Below are 22,762 nucleotides of genomic sequence, written 5' to 3'. Positions count from 1 at the left end.
TTTGGGTAGAATGGAAATTTTAACAACGTTAACTCTTCTAATTCATAAGCATGAAATATCTTTCCATTTGTGTTGTTTTCAGTTTCTTTCATCAATGTCTTATAGTTTTCAGGGTATATTTTACCTTCTTGGTTAAGTTTCTTTTTTTTTTTTTAATTGATGTATAGCCGACTTACAATGTTGTGTTAGTTTCGGGTGTACAGCAAAGTGATTATTATACATACATATATATCTATTATATATTTTTAGATTCTTTTCCTTTATAGGCTATTAAAAAATATTGAGTATAGTTCCCTGTGCTATACAGTAGGTCCTTGTTGGTTGTCTATTTTATATATAGTAGTGTGTATATGTTAATCCCAAACTCCTAATTTATCCCTCCCCACCCCCCACTTTCTTTGTTAAGTTTCTTCCTCGGTATTTTATTCTCTTTGATGCAATTGTAAATGGGATTGTTTTCTTAATTTCTACTTCTGATAGTTTGTCATTAGTATATAGAAATGCAACAGATTTCTGTGGATTGATTTTGTATCCTGCAATTTATTGAATTTTTTTATTCTAACAATTTTTTGGTGGTGTCTTTAGGGTTTTCTATCTGTAATACCATGTCATCTGCAAATAGTGACAGTTTTACTTCTTCCTTTACAATTTGCATGCCTTTTATTTCTTTTTCTTGCCTGATTGCTCTGGCTAGGACTTCCAATGCTATATTGAATAAAAGTGGCAGCCTTGTCTTGTTCCTGATCTTAGAGGAAAACTTTCAACTTTTCACCATTGAGTATGATATTAGTTGTGGGCTTGTCATATATAGCCTTTATTATGTTGATGTACATTCTGTCTATATATACTTTGTTGAGACTTTTTATCATAAATGGATGTTGAATTTTGTTAAAAAGCCTTTTCGGCATCTACTGTGATGATCACATGATTTTTGTCTTTCATTTTGTTAATTTGGTGGATGACACTGATTGATTTTCAGATACTGAACCATCCTTGCATCCTCAGAATAAATCCCACTAGATCATGGTGTATAATTCATTTAATGTATTGTTGAATTCAATTTGCTAATATTTTGTTGAGGATTTTTGCATCTATGTTCATCAGGGATATTGGCCTATAATTTTCATTTCTTATGGTATCCTTGTCTGGTTATGGTATCAGGGTAATATTGGCCTCAGAAAATAAGTTTGGAAGTGGTCCCTCTTCTATTGTTTTTGGAAGAGCTTGAGAAGGATTGGTATTAATTCTTTGGAAATGTTTTCTAGAAGTCACCAGTGAAACTCTCTGGTCCTGGACTTTTGTTTGTTGGGAGGTGTTTGATTACTGATTCAATCTTCTACTAGAAATTGGTCTGTTCATGTTTTCTATTTCTTCACGATTCAGTTGTAGTAGATTGTATGTTTTTAGGAATTTATCCATTTCTTCTAGGTTGTCCAATTTGTTGGTGTATATATTCACAGTAGTCTCTTATGATCCTTTGTCTTTCTGTGTTATCAGTTGTAATATCTCCTCTTTCATTTCTGATTTTATTTGAGTCCTTTCTCTTTTTTTCCTTGGTGAGTCTAGCTATAAAGGTTTGTCAATTATGTTTATCTTTTCAAAAAGCCAGGTCTTCGTTTCATTTTTTTTAAGTCTCTGCTTCATTGATTTTTGCTTTGATCTTTGTTATTTCCTTCCATCTACTAATTTTTGGCTTTATCTGTACTTTTTCTATTCTCTTGAAGTATAAAGTTAGATTGTTTGAGATCTTTTTAATTTCTTGGTGTAGGTAATTATATCTATGAACTTCCCTCTTAGGACTTCTTCTGCTATATCTCATAAATTTTGGTATGTTGTATTTCCATTTTCATTTGTCTCAAGGTATTTTTTGATTCCTCAGCAGTTGTTCATTTTTAACCTTCATGCCCTATGTAACTGTAGCTTCTTCTTCCATGCTTATCCACATCAAAGGATTATAATGGGACTGGGGGTTTGTAAAAAGAAAGGCAGTGCCCTCATTGGTATTGGCAGAGTAAGGATCTTTGAAGAGCCTGTTCTATATAAAAGCAATGAGAATACTGCAAGAATTGTCAAAATCAACTTTTTCAGGACCATGGAAACTAACCCAAGGTGTACATCAATCTGGAGAGTGTTTATTCAAGAAAAATGGCTATTACCTTTGTAAAACAGTGAGTATTGCATTGTTTCAACTTTCCCTATTCCCACCCATTCTTCCCAGTTCCATGGTAGCCTTGACAATGAAGAGCCCCACAGTCATGGCGACAATCAACAGCTACCGACCCTAGCATTCACTGGGAGGAAAGAAAAAGGTTGGAACTCATTCATAGCTCTGCTCTAAGAAAATTACCATTATTTGACATAACAGTTCTCTAGAAAATTCCTTTCACAAAGCTTGTCTTTTTCTGACCTCACTCAGAGCTCACCCAGGGCAAACAGCCTTTTCTCTGGGGACATTTTTTCAAAGTCAAAAAACAAACACAAAAATCCCAAAAAACAAAACCAAAAAACCAAAATAAACAAAAAACAGAAATAAAAAAAATATTGTTTACCATCACAGCTCCATGAGGCAGTGATTATAGTTGTGGCAAACATTAAGCTGAGCAAAATATTTAAAAGAAAAAGTTGGGGGGATATTTTATTCCATAAGCGGCTTTGAAAAGCTCTGACATATTATTGGAATTCTAGAAGGCCATGTGTATGCTTAGGTCTGTGTGCATGTCCAGAGCTGTGCATGTGCTTAAGAAAAATGTTTCAAGGCCCTGAGTTCTCTCCAGCTGATCAAGCCTCTGTGCAAGTAGGAAGTGGTGAAGGTTAAGGCAGAGTTGTAAACTGCCTGGCTGAGTGTTGAACACAGGCCCAACAGGCACACAGAGCCCCTTGGCCAAGACTGAGAGCCTCTTTGGTTCCAGGAATTTAAAGAAACATATGTCCAATATTTAACTGACCTGTAAGCTGACTGAGCAGAGATTTCAGTGGCTACACACAGCAAATAACACAGACTTTACAGAGTTAGTTCAAGAAAGTCACAAACAGTAACAGTAACAACAAGCAACAACAACATAGAGCAACACCTGTAGTAGAGGGGTGAGAATATCTGATGTCCAGAGTTGCCACATTCTATTATGTAAAATGTTCAATTTTCAACAAGAAGTTACAAGACATGCCAAGAAACAAGCATGGCCAATACACAAGTAATAGAAAGTGTCTCTGAGAAAGTCCAGACATTGGACTTACTAGACGAAGACTTTAAAGCAGCTGTTTTAGATATATCCAATCAACCAAAGGAAACCATGTCTAAATAACTAAAGGAAAATATGAGAATGCTGTCTCATCAAATAGGGGGTATAATGAAGTAAAAATTAAATTAATTAAATTTAAAAAATTAAAAAGAACACCAAGTAGAAATGCCAGAGTTGAAAAGTTCAATAACAGAGATGAAAAATTCCCTAGGAGGGTCAGAGAAGATTTGAGCAGACCAAAGAATCAGTGTATTCTAAAGATAGGTCAGTTGGGATGATTGAAGAAGAGAAAAGAATGAAGAAAAATGAACACAGCCTCAGAGACCTATGGGTCAAGGGTACAAATATATGCATGCTACAAGTCTGAGAGAAAGAGAAGGAAAGGACTAGAAAGAACATGTGAAGAAAAAATGGTCTTCCCAAATTTGTATGAAAAGCATTAATGTACACATCCAAGAACCTTAATGGACTCTAAGTAAGATAAACTCAAAGAGTACATCATACATCATAATCAAACTATCGAAAGACAATGCTGAAGAGAATCCTGACAGCAGCAAAAGTGAAGTGACCTATCATGTGTAAAGGATCTTCAATAAAGATTAACAGCTGATTTCTCATGGGAACCATGGAAGCCAGAAGGCAGTGGTTTGACATATTCAAAATACTGGAGGGAGAATTCTATATCTAGCAAAATTATCCCTCAAAATTGAAGGAGAAATTAAGATATTCCCAACATACAAATGCCATGAAAATTCACCGCTAGCAAAGATGACCTACAAGAAATACTAAAGGGAGTCTTTTAGGCCAAAATGAAAGGACATTAGACAGTAACTCTAATCCACATGAACAAATAAAAGAACCAGTAAAAGTTACTCTATCTATAAATTCAAAAGACAGTATAATTTTTACCTGTAACTTTTTTTTCTTTCTCTGATTTAAAAGGAAACTGCATAAAATGATAATTAGAAATCTGGGTTGAGAGACACACAATGTTTATGGATGTAATTTGTATGACAACAGCACAAAGGAGGAGGGGTAGATATGGTAGATAGCAAAATTGTATACTAGGAAATACCTATTTAATGCAGCAGAAGATGGTAATGGAGAAATAGAGGAATGAAAATATATTAGACACATAGAAAACAAATCGTAAACTGGAAGATGTAAATCTTAATTTATCAGTAATTACATTACACGTGAATGGATTAACCAATCCAATCAAAAAGCAGATGGACAGATGTGTAGAAAAATATGATCCAGCTATATCCTATATACAAGGCAAACATTTTAGATTAAAAGACACAAGTAGGTTGAAAGCAAAGGAATGGAAGAAGACATTTAAACAGAAACCAAAAAGAAAAAAAAAAAAAACAGTTGGAGTGGCTATATGAATACCAGAAAAGATAGACTTTAAGACAAAAGTTGTTACCAAACACTAAAAAGGTTGTTTTATAATGATAAAAGTGTCAATAGGGACTTCCCTGGTGGTTCAGTGGTTAAGAATCTGCCTGCCAATGCAGGGGACACGGGTTTGACCCCTGGTCCAGGAAGATCCCACATCCCGCAGAGCAACTAAGCCTGTGCACCACAACTACTGAGCCTACACTCTAGAGCCTGAGACCCACAACTACTGAGCCCATGTGCCACAACTACTAAAGCCCCCATACGTAGAGCCCTTGCTCCACAATAAGAGAAGCCACCGCAATGAGAAGCCTGTGCGCCGCAACGAGGAGTAGCCCCCACTTGCCGCAACTAGACAAAGCCCACATGCAGCAACAAAGATCCAACACAGCCTTTAAAAAAAAAAAAAAGGGTCAATCTATCAAGAAGATAAAACAATTATAAATGTGCACACATTTTAAAACAGAGACCCAAAATACATAAAGCTAAAACAACAGAACTGAAGGGAGAAATAGACATTCAAAGATAATAGTTGTAAACATCAACATTCCACTTTCAGTAATAGAACAACTAGATAGAAGGTCAACTGGGATAGAAGACTTGAAAAGCACTATAAACTTACTAGACCTAAGACATCTATAGAACACTTCACCCAACAACAGCAGATTACACATTCTTTTCAAATGCACAATTGAACATTCTCTAGGAGAGACCATAAAATAAGTATTATGTTAAGCCATAAAACAAGTCTTAATAAATTTAAAATAATTGAAAGTGTTCAAAGTATGTTCTTGGGCCACACTGGAGTGAAGTCAGAAATCAATACCAGAAAGGAGTCTGTGGAATTCCCAAGTATGTGGAAATTAAACAGCATACTCCTAAATACCAAGAAATCACAAGGGAAATTGGAAAATACTTTGAGATGAATGAAAATGTAAACAAACATACTAAAACCTATGGAGTGCTTACAGGAAAATTTATAGCTCCAAATGCCTCTATTAAAAAGAAGAAAGATCTCGAACAAATTACCTAATCATTTACCATAAGAAACTAGAGACAGAAGAGCAAACTAAACCCCAAATAAGCAGCAGGAAGGAAATAAAATTAGAGAAAAAATAACTGATATAGAGAATAGAAGAACAAGTGAGCATATCAACGAAACCAAAAGTTTGTTCCTTAAAAGCATCAACAAAATTAACAAATCTTTAGTTAGACTGCCCAAGAAATAGAAGAGAAGCCTCATATTAATACAAGATTCAGGGATGAAAACAGGAACAGACTTTTGTTTTTTATTATGAGAAAACCATGAAAAATTGTATGCAAACAAATTAGATAACCTTGAAGACATGGACAAGTTCATCAAAAGGCTATTAAAGCTGACTCAAAATGAAATAGAAAATCTGAATAAGCCTATAAGAAATACACTGAATTGGTAATCAAAACTTCACACAGAGAAAAGCCCAGTTCTAGATGGCTTCACTGGTAAATTCTACCAAACATTTAAAGAGGATTTAAGAAAATTCCTTTACAAACACTTCCAAAAAGATAGAAGGGCAGGAACACATTTGAAGTCATTCTATGAGGCCAGTGTTACCCTGATTCAAAAACCAGGCAGCACAAAGGAAAAAACCTATAGACTAATATCCCTTATGAATATGGATGCAAAATTCCTAAACAAAGTACTAGTAAAGTTAATCCAGCAACATATAAAAAAGAATTGTACACCATGACCAGATGGAATTTATCCCTGGAGTGTAAGGTTAGTTCACATACAAAAGTCAATAAATTTAATATGTCAGTAGAATAAAGCACAAAAGCCACATAAATCAATAGATGCAGAAAAATCATCTGACAAAATTCAACATTCTTTCATTATCAAAACACTAGAAGAGGGCTTCCCTGGTGGCGCAGTGGTTGAGAGTCCGCCTGCCGATGCAGGGGACATGGGTTCGTGCCCCAGTCCGGGAAGATCCCACATGCCACGGAGCGGCTGGGCCCGTGAGCCATGGCCACTGAGCCTGCGCGTCCGGAGCCTGTGCTCCGCAACGGGAGAGGCCACAACAGTGAGAGGTCCGCGTACCGCAAAAACAAACAAACAAAAAAACACTAAAAGATCAATACTGGGGAATGGAAAGGAACTTTCTCAACTTGATAAACAGCATCTACGAGAAACCCACAGCTAACATCATACTTAAGAGTTGAAAACTTAAAGTTTTTTCCCCTCAAATGAAGAATAGGACAAGGATGACCCCTCTTGACACTTGTATATTCTCCATTTTACTATAAATTACAGGGAAATTAAGTGAAAAAAATGAATACAAGGCATCTGAGTTAGAAAGGAAGATCATTTACACAGTAAAATGGTCTCTTACATGGTAAATCCTCAGAAATACACACATGTGCATGCATACACACACACACAACCAATAGTGCTATAAATGAATTTATCAAGTTTGCAGGATGCAAGATCAATATATGTACATCAGTTTTATTTCTGTACATCAGCAATGAACAATCTGAAAATGAAATTTAAAAACAATTTCATTCACAACAGTGTCATAAATAATAAAATAGTAATAAATTTAATAGAGAAAGTATTAGACTTGTACACTGGAAACTGTAGAACATTACTGAGAGAAATTAATGAAGAACAAAATAAGCGGAGAGACACATTACGTTCATGGATTAGAAGACTTAACGTTATGGGGAAGATTTATTAATATTACCAAAATGGCAATGTTCCCCAAATGTTCCCCAATCTACAGATTCAATGCAATTCCTATCAAAATTCTGGCTGCCCTATTTGCAGCCAAATTTACATGGTGATCTTAAAATTCATATGGGAAAGCAAGGGATTCAATGGCCAAAATGATCTTGAAAAAGAACAAAGTTGGAAGACTTACACTTCCTGATTTGAAAACTTACTATAAAGCTGAAGTAACAGACAGTGTGGTACTGCATAAAGATAAGCATATGAATCAATGGAATAGAATTGCTTGTCCAGAAAGAAACCCTTCATTTATGGTCAAGGGTTTTTGCCATGGGTGCCAAGACCATTCAGTAGAGAAAGAATAGTCTTTACCAAAAATGGTGCCCAGAGTTATACCGAAAGCCACTTAATTCATATCCTTTAAAAAAGGCATTTTTCAATAGATGAATTATATCTCAATAAAGGAGGGTGGGGAAGATTCTCACACACACACATGCCCACATGGCACTCCAAAAGGCAGTGTATGCTTTGCTGGGAAGAGAGATGACAGGAGAGTCGACCACAGAAAAAATTAGAGAAGAGAGGAGAGGAGGTGTTGGACACATACCTTTCTCCAACAAGTTCCCCAAGACTATTGTGTGTATACATTTTAATTGGGAACTTGGAATCTTTTCTTCTTCTTGTTTAAAGTGGAGAGAGAGAGAGACTTTTGAAAGTACTTGATACTTACTGGCAACAGCAGAAGTGTGTCAGCCGCCCAGTGTTCTAGTACAACTAGTCAGAGTGACTGTTCGAGTAAAAAAGCCATTAGTATCTTTCTTGTGACCAGACAATAAAGGAATTGTTGCCAAAAACTACCTTTTGGGAAACGGAAATAGTTTTTATCTGTAAGAACCTTGCTGAAATTAGATTATGTGTAGTTAGAAAAGAGAGCATGTGCTAGTGAGACAAGTATATGCAGGGGAGACTAAGTTGATACACAGTAGAAGGAAATGATAAGCACTACTGATGCTGTTAACGTGGCTGAATGGGGAAGAAGAGGTTTACTGGACTTTGCTTTTTCCTTTCCAATTTGTTTGCCTTTTCTTTCTTTCTTTACTTTTTATGCCTTATTGCAAAGGCTAGGACCTCCAGTACATTGTTGAATAAAGGTTGAGAGCAGACATCCTGCTTCATTCAATCTTCAGTGGTTTAATTAACACCCAATATTTCACCATTAAGTATACTGTTGGCAGTAGGTTTTTTGTAGATGCACTTTATCAAGTTGAGGAAGTTCACTTCTATTCTTAGTTTGCTGAGAGGCTTTTCTTTTTTTTTATTTTTAATTAATTAATTAATTTATTTATTTATTTTTGGCTGTGTTGGGTCTTCAGTTCTGCCCACGGGCTTTCTCTAGTTGCGGCGAGTGGGGGCTACTCTTTGTTGTGGTGCGCAGGCTTCTCATTGCGGTGGCTTCTCTTGTGGAGCACGGGCTCTAGGCGCCTGGGCTTCAGTAGTTGTGGCGCACAGGCTCAGTAGTTGTGGCTCATGGGCTCTAGAGCGCAGGCTCAGTAGTTGTGGCGCGTGGGCTTAGTTGCTCTGCGGCATGTGGGATCTTCCAGGACCAGGGATCAAACCCGTGTCCCCTGCATTGGCAGGCGGATTCTTTACCACTGCACCACCAGAGAAGACCTGAGAGGCTTTCCTAAAATCATGTTAAGATGTTAGATTTTGTCAAGTGCATTTTCTTCACCTATTGAGATAATCAGGTGTGGGGTTTTTTCTTTCTTTTTTAAAAGCCTCTTAATTTGGTGAATTACATTGATTGATTCTGAAAGGTTAAGCCAACACTGCAGTCACGAAATGAGCCTCACTTGGTCATGATTTGTTGTCTTTTTAATTTTTGGATTCAATTTGTTAGAACTTTAAGAATTTTTCTGTTTGTGTTCATGCGGGTTGCTGGTCTGTAGTTTTCTTGTAATGTTTCTGTTTGCTTTTGGCATCAGGGCACTACTGGCCTCAGAGAATTTGAAAGGTATTCCTACCTTTTCTGTACTCTGGAAAAGTTAGATTCTTTCTTACTTAAACATTTGTTAGAAATCACCAATGAAGCTCTCTAGGCCTGGAAGGTCTTTTTTTACCTTTGTTTTTTGTTTGTTTTGGTGGGAAGATTTTAACTATAAACTTAATTTCTTTCATTGATCCAGGGCTATTCAGATTATCTAATTTTCATGAGCGAGCTTGATGGCCTGTATCTTTTAAGGAATTTGTCCATTTTTCTCTAAGGTATGAAATTTATTTCCATCAAGTTGTTCATAATATGCTTTTATTATCATTTTAATGTTTGTAGAATCTGTATTGATACTCCTCTTTCATTCCTGGTAATCTGTGTTTTCTCTTTTCCTGATAAGTAAAAGTAGATATCGATCAATTTTATTCACTTCCCCCCCCCCCGCCCCCGCACAAAGGACACAGTTCTGATTTCACTGATTTCTCTATTGTTTTCTACTTCTATTTCAGATTGTATTTATCAGTACCTTTTTTCTATTCACTTTCGGCTTGTATTTACTCTTCTTTTTCTAGTGTACAAAGGTGAGTGATTAGTTCATTGAGCTGAGACCTTTCTTCTTACCTAATAGAAGTGTTTAGTGCTTGATGTCAGCATCATGGCAGCATGAGATGCTCCCTTTGTCTCTCCCTTCAATCTACAAGGTTTCCTCTGACCAACGTGCCAGGATGCCAGCGATCTCCACACATCTGTACATCTAAAGGTGGGTGGCCTGGAGCAGATGGCCAAGGCAGAGCCTGTGATCCTGACCCTGGGGGCGTGGCAGGTGAGCCTGCAGCCCCAGAGAACCCGGTAGCAGCAGGGGAGGCTGTGCATACGAATCCAGATTCCTGGTGCAGCAGGGCCCTTGGCCACAGGAAACCAGGCAGCAGTGGCAGCAGGACCTGTGACCCTGACCCCCGCCATGGAGGCACGTGTGACTCCCCCACCTGCAGCAGGAGCAGCCCAACAACCCCTTATGTGGCAGAGGCACCCACAGCCCCAGCTGCCCCACCACCCGCTAGCTCCCCTCACGGCTGTAGAGCCCCTGACCCCAGCAACTCTGGACAAAGTGCAGGCACCCACCATCCCAGGGCCCCAAGCTGTGATGCCAGTGACAGCAGTGATACTGGCAACAGCAAGGCGCCAGCAACCCCAGAGACAGAGGCAGCAACAGCAAGGGCACCAGGTGACACCTCTGGCAGGGGCTGTGGAGGGGGTAAAGTGCTGACTCTCAAATATAGCCAGAGGCAGCCTAAGTAAGAGAAACCAGAAACTTGTGCTGTAGCGCCACCTACAGTAAAACAAAAGAAAAGCCTCTAATTTCTATCCTGTTGAATTGTTAGAATCAAGTTTTTTAAAGCTTTACCTAAATAAGAAAGGTGTTTGCTACTTTAAATGCACCAGCAAAGGAACAACTCGTCAAGTACCGTAAAAAAACCGTGGTAACTCAGCATCACAAAAAGAAAACGACAAATCTCCGGAAACCAAATTTAAAGTCACGGAATACTGCCATCTAACTGATAGAGAATTCAAAACAGCTGTCATGAGCTGTCATGTCAGTGAGTGGCAAGAAAACTCAGAAAGGCAGTTTACTGAGCTCAGGAATAAAATGAACGAACAGAAGGAATAATTTACCAAAGAGATTGAAACTTAAAAAAGAACAAAACAAAAATTCTGGAGCTGAAGAACCCAATAAAGGAGATGAAGAGAACACATTAGAAGGCAATGGAAACAGAGCAGATCGGATGGAAGAGAGAATTAACAAGCTCGCAGACAGAAAAATAGAAATGATAACAGGTGGAAGAGGACAGACAACTAAATCTAAAAAGAAGAAGAAATTCTACCAAAATTTTGAAGAATATTTAATACCTATGCTTCTCAAATTCTTCCCAAAAAACTTGAAGAGGAAGGAATGCTTCATAACTTAATAATAATGAAGCCAACATTACCCTGATACCAAACCAGACAAGGAAACACACAAAAAAGAAAATTACAGGCCTGTATCTCTGATGAACATAGATGCAAAAATCCTCAACAAAATATTAGCAAACTGAATACAATACATTAAAAGGATCATACATCATGATCAAGTGGGATTTATTCCAGGGATGCAAGGATGGTTCAACATCTGCAAATCAATCAACATGATACACCACATTAACAAAATGAAAAATAAAATATGATCACCTCAATAGATGCAGAAAAAGCATTTGACAAAATTCAACACCCATTCATGGAAAAAACTCAATAAAATGGGTACAGAAGGAACATATATCAACATAATAAAGGCTATACATTACAAACCCACAGCTAACATCACATTCAACCGTGAAAAACTGAAAGCTATCACTCTAAGATCAAGACAAGATAAGGATGCCCACTCTCACCACTCTTATTAGTATTGGAAGTCCTGGCCAGAGCAGTCAAGAGAAATATACAAAAGGCATGCAAATTGGAAAGGAAGAAGTAAAACGGTCACTATTTACAGATGACATATTATACATAAAAACCCTAAGGTCTCCACCAAAAAACAGTAATAAATGAATACAGTAAAGCTGCAGGGTACAAAATTAGTGTACAGAAATCTGTTGTGTTTCCATACACTAACAGTGAATTATCAGGAAGAGAAATTAAGAAATGCCATTTATAATTTTAACAAAAAGAATAAAATACCTAGGAATAAATTTAACCAAGGAGGTGAAAGACCTGTATACTGAAAACTATAAGACATTGATGAAAGAAATCGAAGAAGATGCAAAGAAGTGGAGTTAATCCATGCTCATGGATTGGAAAAATTAACATTGTTAAAATGTCCGTATCACCTAGTGCAGTCTATTCAATGCAATCCCTATCAAAATCCCAATGACATTTTTCACAGAAATAGAACTAAAAATTCTAAAATTTATATGGATATACAAAAGACCCCGAATAGCCAAAAAAAAAAAAAATAGTGATTAAAAAAAAGAATGGAGCTGGAGGTATCACACTCCCTGATTTCAAATTATTATACTACAAAGCTATAGTAATCCAAACAACATAGTATTGGCAGAAAAACAGACACACAGATAAATGGCACAGAAATGAGACCCCAGAAATAACCCCACATGTATAAGGACAGTTAATATATGACAAAGGAGCAAAGAACATGCAATGGAGAAAGGATAGTCTCTTCAATAAATGGTGTTGGGAAAACTAGACAGTCACATGCAAAAGAATGAAACTAGGCCATTATCTTACATCATACACAAAATTAACCCAAAATGGATTAAAGACTTGAATGTAAGATCTGAAACTACAAAACTTTTAAGTGAAACCATAGGCAGTATATTTTTTCATCAACCTCAGCAATATCTTACTGGATGTGTGTCCTCAGGCAAGGGAAACAAAAGCACAAATAAACAATAGGGACTACATCAAACTAGAAAGCTTCTGCACAGTGAAGGAAACTATCAACAAAACCAAAAGACTACCCACCAAATGGGAGATGCTATTTGTAAATCATACATCTGATAAGGCACTAATATCCAAAATATATAAAGAACTCATACAACTCAAGAACAAAAAACCAAACATCCTGAATACTTTTCCAGAGTAGACATACAGATGGCCAACAGGCACATGAAAAGATGTTCAACGTCACTAATTATTAGGGAAATGCAAATCAAATCCACAATGAGATATCACCTCACGTCCATTAGAATGGCTACCATCAAAAGGGCAAGAAAAACAAGTGATGGAGAGGATGTGGAGAAAGGGGAACCCTCCTCCACTGTTGGTGGGAATGTAAATTGGTGCAGCCACTATGGAAAATGGTATGGAGATTCCTAAAAAAATTTTAAGAATAATTAATTTTCTAGCTATTCTACTTCTGAACATTTATCCAAGGAATATGAAAACCCTAATTTGAAAAGGTACGTGCACCCTTATGTTCATTGCAGCATTACTTACAATAGGCAAGATACAGGAGTAGCCTAAGTGCCCCTCAGTGGAGGAATGGATAAAGAAGATGTGGTGTGTATATACAGTGGACTCAGACGTAAGAAAAACAAACAAAAAAAGACGAAATCCTGCCATTTGTGAAAACATGGGATGGACCTTGAGGGCTATTACGCTAAGTGAAATAAGTCAGAGAAAGACAAATATGGTATGACTTCATTCATGTGTGGGATCTAAAAACAAACAAATGAACCAAACCAAACCAAACCAACACACAGATATATAGAACAGAGTAGTGGTTACCAGAGGGGAAAGTAGGTAGAGGGAAGGCCAAATGGGTAGAGAGGGTCAGCTTTTGGTGATGAGCACACTGTAATGTTGTACACATGAAATTTATATCATTTTTTTAGTGATTCAGTTATATATTTATATATTCTTCTTTACATTCTCTTCCATTATAGGTTATTACAAGCTACCGAGTATAGTTCCCTGTGCTGTACAGCAGTTCCTTGTTTATCTATTTTATATCTACTGCATGTGTGTATATCTTAATCCCAAACTCCTAATTTATCCCTCCTCACCCACCCCCCTCCCCTTCGGTAACCGTAAGTTTGTTTTCTATGTCTGTGAGTCTATTTCTGTTTTGTAAGTAAGTTCATTTGTATCACTTTTTAGATTCCACATACAAGTGGTATCATATGGTTATTTGTCCTTGTCTGACTTACTTCACTCAATATGATAATCTCCAAGTCCATCCATGTTGCTGCAAATGGCATTATTTCATTCTTTTTTATGGCTGGGTAGTATCCCATTGTGTATGTATACCACATCTTCTTATCCATTCATCTGTTGATGGGCACTTGGGTTGCGTCCATGTCTGGGCTATTGTAAATGGTGCTGCTGTGAACATTGAGAGGCGTGTATCTTTTCAAATTATAGTTTTTTCCAGATATATGCCCAGGAGTGGGATTGCTGAGTTTTCATTATGGGATTGTAATTTCCTGCTTCTTTGCACATCTGGTCATTTTTGTATCTCAGGCATTAAAAATTTTATGTTGCTAGGTTCTAGGGAAAAAAATGTGTCTAGTTCCTTATATTTCATTGTATATGTATATATGAAATGTGTAACATACATTTATTCTACATATATACACACACATATACATGTGGGTGTGTATATAATTATATGTTTGCATGTTATATATGTATTTGTTTATTTACTTTTAGCTTTTTTCTGGGCTATAATTAAGTTACTTAGAAACATTTTGATCCTTTCCTGGCTTACTTTTAAGTGTTGGGCAAACCAGCTAAGCCTTCATTTTCGGGCTAGTTTGGCCTCACAGTGGACCAGTGGCCGTGCAAGCACTCTTCCGAGCATCCCAGCTGTCGCCCGTTGTGCCCTGGCCATGGGGCACGTGGCCTGTCCCAGCCCTGAGTGGCCTCTAGGGATTGATCCATTCACCTGTTTCCTTCCAGTGGCTCCTTTCTTGAACTCAGGGAGTCTCACCAGCATCTACTGACCAGACTCAGTGGGACTTGAGGCAAGCCCTCTGCAGACAGTCGCATCCTCTGCTCTCAGGGTGACGCCCCCTGAATTCCAGCTGTCTTAGCCTCCCCGAGTTCTCCATTCTGTTTCCTCAGCTCAAGGAGATGGCAGAGCTGTGTGTGTTCCCCTCCCAGGGGTGTAGCCTTCAGGCGGGAAGCTGGGGCAACTGTAGGGCTCACATTTGTCTCTTCTTTTCAGAGATCTCTGTCCTGTGTGCCTTTTCCCCAGTGCTAGAAACTAGTTTTTCAAATGTTTTGTCTGGTTTTTAGCTATTTAAGACAGTAGGAAAAACCCCGTCCTTGTTGCTTCGGCCATCTTGTCCATAAGTAAGTGGAAATGGCCTGATGGACTTGGAGCTGCATCTGTTCATTGGTAAACATACACTGAGCAGGGCGGTCCTTCTGACTGGGAGGGACTGGGTCCCCACCACCCACCCTGTCCACTTGAAGAAGCCAGGAAATCCTGCTTTCACTGTGAATAACCAGTGTTCATTTGCACTTCTTTACACAACTGACCAGGACAGAGACTCCTACTTCCACGATTGTTATAAAGCTCCTAGTATCCCAAAGGCTTCTGAGAACACCTTTAAAACTAAATTAACTTCACTGACAAAAGGGAAGGGTACATACGATACTTGAGGCGTAAGTGCTTGGAAATGAAGAAAACTCAAGGTACCTATCTTGGGTTGGAAGCAATGGTTTAGGAGCGAAAAACTCCTTGTCTGACTTTCAGAGGGAGGATTCTAACTCCCAGGTTCACAGCAGGTCAGACGGTTCCCCAGAAGGCAGCCCAGGGCTTGGCCTAGTTCTCGAGTGGTTCCCGGTGCTGCTATGACCTGCTTCCCTTGAAGAGCTCACTGAGCAGGGCCTGGTGAAGACAGTGGAGGGGGCGGAGGGGGAGGTGTCTGAATGCCGCCCCCCTTTTGTAGTAAATAGAAAACCACTTTGCCGCGGTGGTGAGCCAGCTGCCCTCCAATTCTCTCCCCGGGCTGCCAGCCTGCACCCCATTCTGCAGTGGGACCAGGAAAGGGCCTTGCAGCAGAGCAGGGAGTAGTTTCACAGCTGGCCGTCAGCTCTGCCTGTCTATATGGTAGACTTTGCCATATGACTGCTTTAGGAGCTCGCAGGATATTCCTGAGCTGCAGAAAGCAAGAAGACGCTCTTAATCTGAATCCTTCAGTGGTCACGACGATGAATGTGTTAGCCTGAGGGAAAATGGGGAAAGTCAGATCCAAGTGGCTTCATATAATTTTCACAATGACTTCTGCGCAACTCGGATCCTGTTTTTTTTTTTTATGAGAATGGGGAAATAAAATCAGTACCTTGAGGCCATGTGAGAAATATACCAGGAGCTTCAGTATGGCTAAAAAGGGCAGACTCTGAGCTAGGAAAAAAAAAGGATGAAGCTTACTTAAAGCACATGAAAACAACCCCAGAAATCTTTTCATCCTAAGATCTGAGTTGACCTAGTGACTAGTAGAAGTCACTTTTTTGTGTTAATTTGAACCTTTGACTTCCTGTTGGGGCCCGGGGCTGTTGAAGCCACATCCGAGGAAGGCTTCAGACTTGTTAGCCAAGTGGGGTGAAGCGCAGGTGGCCTGGAACTTTCCTGAGCCTCTTGCCGTCAACACTGTTCTCCAGCCATAGGCGGTGGCTAATCCACCTCCCCTCATGATAGTATTTACAATGGTATCGGCATTTATCTATCTTAGGGTCCTCTGAACAGAGTTTTGCAGTTAGTGAAGGCTTTCTGTTCACTAATTTCACATCAGACGTGAGGGGAGGGGGTGTCACGCCACCCTTGCGGGTGAGGAAACGGGGGAGTTTCAGAATCGAGAGAGGCTGAGTGACTTGGCCGGTTCTCAGCTGCAAGGACCCATGAGAAAACGGAGGTGCTAACTCCGAATTCTGCCGGGACGTGCTGCCCCGCCAGGATTGGTGGAGATCCCGGGCCAGGCCTCGGGACAACGCTCGCAGCACCTGTCTCCGTGTTCGGGCTCGCTCAGCACCTGCGGTACCCACCTGTGTCTGTAGGCAGCTTCGCGGTGCGTTCTCCCACGGGGGCGGCGGGGTCGGGAGCGCGGGTCTGCAGTCCCGCATCTGGAGAGGTTAAGAGGATGCTGGCTGTGCTCTGCTCACAGCTCCCCCGCGACTGACTGGAATCATTTGATACTAACTTTGCTAACTATGCGTTTGCATAAAGCGGCATAAATCAGCTCAGTTAATGTAGGGAAGGGCAAAAAGCTGCTAAGAAAACGTTCCTGGAGACTGATCCTCCTAACTCTGGAAGGGCGCCTGGCTTTACAGTGTCAGCTTAGTCGTGAAGAGCAGAGGTCGGGGTGCAGACTTTCACAACAATTAGGACGGCTGTGACAGCTGCTTCCAGAGACGGCTTGTGGAGCGCTTAATGGCTAAGCCTGTAACACAGTTTGTTAAACTACAGACTAAAGAGTAATGATTTTTCGTAACACCAAACCATTTAAGGAAATTGACACTCATCTGTTTCCTTGAAAAATGAACTACAAAAACCAAATTTGCCAAATGGCCTGATATCATCTCCTGTACTGATTTCCAGCCCCCCACGCCCCGCTCTTCAGATTGAATCAAATTGGAAATTTATACCAAATGACTATAGAGTATTCATTTCCCAGCTAACTGACCGGACTTGTATTCGTCCGTCTTCTAACCTCAGGGTCCATCAGAGCAGTGCTGGCTTTGGTAGGAACACATGGAGATGTCAGAGGACAGGCAGGAAAGCGGGGCGGCCTCCTCCCCGGGGACAGGCAGGGCGAGACTGTGTGCATTTCAGGTGTACTGAGTTCTAGTTACTCCCAGAGGCCAAACGTGCGGGGGCTGTGACGGCCTCTGCGCCGTGCACCCTTTGTCATCAACAGGCTACGTAGTGTCCAGAAGCCACCCCTCCACACACAGCCTCGATCAGGGCGGCAGACGTGCTCTATTGTAAAGGCGGGCTGTCCTTCTGAGACTGTGATGATGCAGGTAACACTCCTGCTCAACTCTGTGAACCAAGACTTGGCCCACGGTAGATACTGAAAAAAACGGGTTTTGATGTGACCAAGATTATATAGAAAAAAACAGAAGTACACCAGTATTTTACTTTAAAGACTTTTTTTTTTTTAACTTTCACAAAGGATTTGCTGTAAGCCTTCAAGTCATCTTGTCCAACCCCAAAGCTGTATTTAAGCGTCGTGGGTCCCAGCCTGGGATGCAGGAATCTGACTTTCTAAAGCAGATCACGACCGTCGAAGAACTGGAACCGAAAGCAAGTAACTGCACCAAGGTATTCATTGCACTCGTGCCTCTTGACTTTGCTGTGTGTCCCTTGAGAGCGTGGCTACCCATCAGGTCTCCTCCCCGCAGGTCCTCGTGTGGCACACTCGGACAGAGAAGGTGAACCTAGCCAACGAGCCCAAGTACCACCTGGACACGGTGACGATCGAGGTGTGACTGACAGAGCCGCAGCTGGTGCTCTGGCAGGCGTGCGGGGTAGGGCTGCGGGCACCCGGGGGCCGTTTCCTCTGCTCTCCTCCCGACGGGCACCTGCTTACAGGGTGGTTGTGTCCGGAAGCTGAGCACGGGTAGAGACAGCCGCTCTTGTCTCCGTTTGTTCTGCATGCTCCCTTACAAGCAACCCGGAGGGTCTCTGTACAGCACAGCTAATGGCACGCAGGCTAGTACCATTCCCAGAATCTTCTTACATACTTTTTTTTCCCATTTGGCCTTATAATTAATTGGTAGAACTGAACAAAACAAACAGATGACAAGTGTTCTGTCAACAGCACATTCCCAATTTGTGACTCTGCAACGTGAAGTAACTTTTGTAAGACTGGTGGCAGTATACATCATAGGAAATAAAACCCACAAAAAAGGTCTATGGATTCATCTGTTTAATACAGGGATATGACATCTGTCAGTACTAGGCACCATAAAATGTAAACACAATTACTGTCATAAACCTGGATACGCCTTCGAGGGTTGAAGTGGCTTGTTTAGTTACCCTGTTTGCATCTAGTGCAGAGAAAGGTCTCGTGTTTGTTAGCGCTACGTGTACATAGGAAGAGATCCCAATTACAAGGGAGGCAGGTAAAATCTGACTTCTTCAAACATTCGTTAAACAACTAACTTCGTAGTAACATCCAGGTTTATCTTCCTTTCTCTAACCACGTTCCCGGTTAAGCACATCATAGCAACAGCACAGTGACGTGAATGATGACATAAAAGAATCTGGATACACTAGAAAACAGTGCTCAGTGATACATTGACATTCTATTTATATGATTAAACATTTGATCATACAGTACCTTCCTACGGGATTACTGGCTAATCTGGGGGTGGGGTCATACTGTTAGAGGTATTACTAACAAACATGATAGCTACTTCCCTTATATGCAAACATGAGAGCTACAATTTCCTCGAGAGGGAAACTGATCATGCACGTTGACCGAGCAGCTTCCCAGATACGGTGTCTGTCTATGAAATCCTGGGAAATGTGAGCAAAAGCTGCCCTCGACATGAAATGGCTTCTCAGCCTGCTTTTCACCACAGCAAATTTAATCCATCAGTACAGACCAACACGGTCAATCAATCAGATAATGCTTAATATGAACAAATGGGGAGAAAAGAAAAAAATATTATGTACACGAATGAACAGGGGAACCCGGCTGCATCTCCGCAGGAATGTCAGGGGGGAGCGCGGTGGGCCGTGCTGCAGGGTCACTTCCACAGCTGCGTGCTGAGCGTCTGACCTGACGAGGCCCCCGACCACCCCGCTGCCCCCGCCGTGGTGCTGGGGGGCTGGCTGAAGCCTGCCGCGGGGCTTGCGCCGCCCAGGCTCAGGCCAGCCATCTGCTGGTTCACCTGTGAACACACAAAAGGCATCCTTCACTTTGCAGGCCTGGTTTCTTCAGCCACTGCTAGACATTTCTAATGGCCAGCCTATTTTAGTAGAAGTGGGCCTTTACTCGAAGTTGATTTACTCAGAGAGACACGGACACTTAATAGCAACTCGAAGTATTTTTCATCCATGTGAACAGCTGTCCGAGCCCTGGAGTAAAAGCAGCCGACCACACGATGCTTTCTCCACAGAAAGCAAATAGCTACCGTGTTCCCTTCTTGGTTGCTATTTCCTTCTGCTTTTCAACCCTGTCTATAAAGTGGTCTCAAGTCATTTTATATTTATTCATTTTCTGGACTCAATTTCTTGTCCCCCAAAGATTAACCACAACTGGAAAAAGTACCAAAGCAATCGCTGAATTCATATCTGGATGTGCCATGAGTCTGCTATTCGAACTTTCAACTATACTAGCAATACTTTCAACCATATACTTTCTAGGATATGCCTTCAACTATAGCTTAACTACTAAGGACTAAGGAAATGTCTGAAAGTAAACTACTCCAAAATTATGAACTGTATATGATGGCAATTGTTCTGTCTTTATTCAAGTCTTAAATAGCTCTGTATACTTTATAAATATTTAAAAAGGTCATAAAACATATTTTTCTTTTGCTATAGCCAACCATATAAACGCCTATTGTATGACAAAAGGTGTAAGATTACATGTACTTTCCTTCCAGACTGGAGTCCTAAAGGTGTAAGATTACATGTACTTTTCTTCCAGACTGGAGTCGTGTGTACATAAGCCTCCTAACCCTCCCCTGTGGTGCTCTCACTTCTAAGACTGATGGTAAGTGAAGGAAAGGCAAGATTTACTACTAAGTAGAGTGGATTCAAAACCTATGCTCAGGGCTTCCCTGGTGGCGCAGTGGTTGAGAGTCCGCCTGCCGATGCAGGGGACGTGGGTTCGTGCCCCGGTCCAGGAAGATCCCACATGCCACGGAGCGGCTGGGCCCGTGAGCCATGGCCGCTGACCCTGTGCGTCCGGAGCCTGTGCTCCGCAACGGGAGAGGCCCCAACAGTGAGAGGCCCTCGTACCGCAAAAAAGAAAAAAAAAAAAGATTAAAAAAAAAAAAATCTATGCTCAGGGTTGGATTGTATTAATAAAGTTCAACCGTCTGCAGTTCTTAGTTCTTCAAAAACCCTAATACTAACCACATCACTGATGAGGGAGGCACAGTGTCTGGAGGGGCAGGTCGCTTCTTCCTAGGTACTGAAGGATGTTTAGTACCTGTCATGGCCAGCAGACCCCACCAAGAGAGAGCTGGAGAAGAGCACCCCCTTCGGCGGGCCCGGAAGTAAGGTGGGGTAAGTCCTTACTGGTTCAGCAGGCACCCTAACCTGGGCTGGGTCTGCTTCAGCATTCCGGCTGCACAAAAGCTATTACTGACATTTGACACTTAACGATTTTTGAGATTCCCAGAGTGCACAGACCAATGTCATATAGATATTCCTTTAAATAGTGACAGTAAAAAATAACTTGGAACATTCATGGGATATATAGTGATTTTGCTAATAATGTCGGTTAGAAATTGCTATATACTATTCCCTGAATGCTGACGAGAACAGAAGTCAAGGGCATCAAAATACCAGAGGAACATCAAATAAGGAAGTGTACAAGGAAGAAGAGTGGGACCACGAACCTAGGTCTGAGGCCTCTGTCTGTGAAGCCAGAGGAAAGTCAGAATGGATTTGAAAGAGGTAATACTAAAATGTCATCTCCTGGCTCTAAACTAACTTAGGCAGAAATAGGATTTTGTAATATGAGGGGATGTAAGACACAAATATGGACTGGTTCATATCTTACGGGAATTCTTGAACTAGTGTATATTTTTTTTAAACATAAATGTGACTATAAGTAAGAAGAAAATACAACTTTAGAAATGTATTTGAACAAAAAGATTTTTTATAAATCCACGCACAGCCTAGATCTCTCAAAAACAGTGCTCTGAGAATATGAGGCTGGGTTGTTTTCTAATTTGTGAAAGTTACCAAGAGCCCCCAAAATTATTAGTGAAAATAGGTTGGTCTAGGTGGTCTATACAAACAACCCACCAGGGGGCTGGGTTTAAAGCTTGGTGCTAATTTCAAAAGATGCCCAAGATAATTTCTAGCTGTTACAAACAAATGAGGGACATTCACCATTACAGCTGTGTTATAATCAGAAATGAAAAAATGCTTAACATTCTCTACAGAATATTCTAAATATAGGAACAATGACAGCTCATTTGTCTATTTGATTAAACAGTTTTTACCTTTTATAACATTATCCCTACTCAATTCTTTCTGCCAGATTGTTAGATTTAAAAACAAATAAAACCATTTAGAAAACAAGATCTGGTTTCTCTGATTTTGGAGAAATTGGAGAGAAAGGACCCTACCTGGGAGAGGTTCCATGGGGGCTGCTGAGCTGGCGGCAGGCCAAACTTACTCTGGGCTGCACCCGCGTGTCCCACCATCCCTCCTGGGGGGCCGACCACACTCTGCGGAAGTGGCATCACCCCAGTCTGTGCGTTTCCCATGAAGCCGTTGGGCAGGGGCACGCCCACCATCACGCCCGCGCTCGGCCCCATCACGCTTCCCGCAAGGCCAGGAGCTGCAGGCACAGGCCCGCCCATGGACGGGAAGCCTTGAAATGCGGCCGGTGCTTGTGAGGGAAACGGTATATTTGTGGGTCCCATAAACACACCTGCAGCAGAAGAACCGAGCAGAGAAAACAAATGAAGAGAACAGGGTTACCGCATAGCGCTGCACTCGCCTCTGTCAGCACAGAAACAGGAGCCCGTCTTGCTGAACTACCCACGGCAAAGGCTTTACTTCTGGTCTGGCTCCTGTTGCTCAGAGCAGCTCACACCTGCACCCTCAGGGCTGGTTACTTCCAGGAAGCAGACAAATCAGTTAGGAGCCTGAGCAAATTTAACTAGGGTAAATAAATCCTGTGCAACAGCTACATAAAACATCCATTGTGAAGACCAAACTATATAGCA

The 22,762-nt window shown here is 40.8% G+C and overlaps 2 protein-coding genes across 6 annotated transcripts in view; one reads left to right on the top strand and one right to left on the bottom strand.

The window, feature by feature from the left end:
* Positions 1 to 19,067, top strand: part of B3GAT2 (beta-1,3-glucuronyltransferase 2) — a 79,062-nt gene extending 59,995 nt beyond the window's left edge. The window contains exons 3-4 of the mRNA XM_033867405.2: positions 18,013 to 18,161; positions 18,242 to 19,067. Of these exons, the coding sequence (XP_033723296.1) occupies positions 18,013 to 18,161; positions 18,242 to 18,328 (236 nt within the window). The 3' untranslated portion in view covers positions 18,329 to 19,067. The remainder of the gene's footprint in view (positions 1 to 18,012; positions 18,162 to 18,241) is intronic.
* The window catches only part of SMAP1 (small ArfGAP 1), a 158,931-nt gene continuing 154,922 nt past the window's right edge, over positions 18,754 to 22,762 (bottom strand). For 4 of the 5 annotated variants that reach the window (XM_073789341.1, XM_019929275.3, XM_019929276.3 and 1 more), the window contains 2 exons: positions 22,157 to 22,464; positions 18,754 to 19,738 (listed from right to left, as the gene is read on the bottom strand). In XM_073789341.1, the coding sequence (XP_073645442.1) occupies positions 19,595 to 19,738; positions 22,157 to 22,464 (452 nt within the window). In that variant the 3' untranslated portion in view covers positions 18,754 to 19,594. Of the gene's footprint in view, positions 19,739 to 22,156; positions 22,465 to 22,533; positions 22,651 to 22,762 lie in introns of all 5 variants that reach the window. The other variant, XR_002175183.3, reaches the window with a different exon arrangement.

This window comes from Tursiops truncatus, chromosome 12 (genome assembly GCF_011762595.2).
Source record: "Tursiops truncatus isolate mTurTru1 chromosome 12, mTurTru1.mat.Y, whole genome shotgun sequence".
Lineage (NCBI taxonomy): Eukaryota > Metazoa > Chordata > Mammalia > Artiodactyla > Delphinidae > Tursiops > Tursiops truncatus.
The sequence above is the reverse complement of the archived record's forward strand: the minus strand, read 5'-3'. Positions and strand labels throughout refer to the sequence as shown.